The 1,950-nt window shown below is 42.6% G+C and overlaps 1 protein-coding gene across 1 annotated transcript; it reads right to left on the bottom strand.

The window, feature by feature from the left end:
• Window positions 1-223: 223 nt before the first annotated feature.
• LOC134197560 (zinc finger protein 862-like) lies at window positions 224-1,702 on the bottom strand. The gene has a single exon (XM_062666907.1). It carries the CDS (start codon window positions 1,451-1,453, stop codon window positions 821-823), a length of 633 nt encoding a protein of 210 aa, XP_062522891.1. The 5' UTR covers window positions 1,454-1,702; the 3' UTR covers window positions 224-820.
• Window positions 1,703-1,950: the final 248 nt, after the last annotated feature.

Raw genomic sequence — 1,950 nt, 5'->3', positions numbered from 1 at the left:
TGGGCAAAACAAGAAGGACTTCTACAAGATGCAAGATATTTTCAAAGTCACTTCGGTAGGGCTCCTTTTGTAAGAGAATTTCATTAAGCTCAAAGTAAGACTTGCCTATGAAACAATTGGTTACAACTGTCTTCAGTTTCCTCCATTCTGATGGTATTGCTTCAACACGGCAATTTGTTCTACTCTGGACTGGTTAGTACCACAGAATCAGCTCTTTCAGTTGAGAATTTCCATGCAACAGAAGCGTGGCGCGGACTTGCCATTGTGTGGCTACTGGTCGTGATGGAGTATGGAAAATGCATTTACTGCTGCCTGGGCGTCGTCCATTTTGTTTGCGCCGAGAAGGTTGTCAAAGCGCTTGTGTATTTCTGCCTCAGCTATGACCAAGACATCATTGATGACATTGTCTAGTCGTTTCAGAACAGTATTTGCGTCTCCAATCATGTCTAGACCTTGGAATTTCAGAGTGTAAGCAGCTCCTTGCTTTAGCAAGCATTCGTTGATCATTTTCTCTAGCATCGAGCAGTGGCTCTGATTTTATGACCTCTATGCTATACAACATTCTTCAATGGCATTTATAGCGATGGGTAAAATGAGGTCATCCTTCTGAAGCTTGAGGCTTAAGTTTTCCACTACTTTAATAAATTTGCTAAGAAATAAGAAAACACAGCAAAATCAATGTTCTTCATCATTCTTGCTACTTCTTGACCTCTAGCTGCCACGTCAATGTTCCTGCTGCTCTCAGCCAAGCTTTACATAAGCATAGCAACTGCTGAGTACAGTATTGTTCAAAGCCACGCACAAGGTCAGAGCAGCTGCTTCAATTAAAGGGGCCTAGGGCTTGACAAAGATGTGAAATCCATCTGAATCCCTTGACAGGTGCTGGATTCTCAAGCCTTGTTTCCAACTTCTCACAAATCGCTTTGAGCTCCCGCTTACTCTTCGAACTGAAATGATACGTCTTCCATGTTTGATGAAGTATGTCACTAACTCTGTCAACCATAACGACTTTCTTTTGGACTTGAAAGACCAACAGTTCAAGCCTGTGTGCCATGCAATGCACATCAATCAACTGTGCAATATCATTTCTGAGCTTTGCCGCTACACCATTTCGTTGGCCTAGATTGACTGAAGCACCATCCGCACAGAATCCAACTACCTTCTGCTTCCAATCAGGTAACCCAAAATCCTTGAATAAGGTCTCAAGGCACACTAACAAACCATCAGAATGGCCATGGTTAACTGCAGCAATTGACATCATGTGGTTCTTAGGCTTGCCCTGATTAAGTAGTCTAATATAGATGGTCTCCTTCTCAGCGACAGATTGGTCAGTTGCACCATCAATCATCAATGACAAATACCGGCATCTTTGCATGTCAATCAGAGCCAAATGCTGTAGATATGCAGCTATTACTGAAATGAGCTCAGCACATCTAGTATCATTGTTATGCATATGTGGGGGTCACGTCTAGGCCATTCTTTTTTTGCAGACGCATCGAAGGTTTCATCTTGGTAAAACTGAGCTCTTCTTTCACTATAAAATATGCGATATTGATCTTCACTGCAAGTTCATGTGCTTCTCTTTCTTCAGATTGTTTACTCTGTTTCTGGAATCCTTTTGCTACAGCAGAAGTTTCAGCCACATTGACCTTCAGACAAGAGTCGCGACACAGTAAGTGCCGTCTACTTTTCAAATGTAGTACTAGGGTCTTTCGTTTGCAAGAATAACTTCCTGTAACAAAGCCTGTATAGCCAGCAAAGTGAGGGCATAATTGGCAGAACTTGCAAGTGATCTTTTCCTGCAGCGCATCATGCTCTAGCCATTCAAAGTCAATCTGCCCACTTGCTTGAAACCTCTTTCATTTTTTCTGCTGCTTCAGGCCGGTTCAGAACAGTGTGAACTGGTACTTGCTCCAGTATCTACTCCTTGATTCATCTTGCCCTTACCTG

Source organism: Corticium candelabrum, chromosome 22 (assembly GCF_963422355.1).
Source record: "Corticium candelabrum chromosome 22, ooCorCand1.1, whole genome shotgun sequence".
NCBI lineage: Eukaryota > Metazoa > Porifera > Homoscleromorpha > Homosclerophorida > Plakinidae > Corticium > Corticium candelabrum.
The sequence above is the reverse complement of the archived record's forward strand: the minus strand, read 5'-3'. Positions and strand labels throughout refer to the sequence as shown.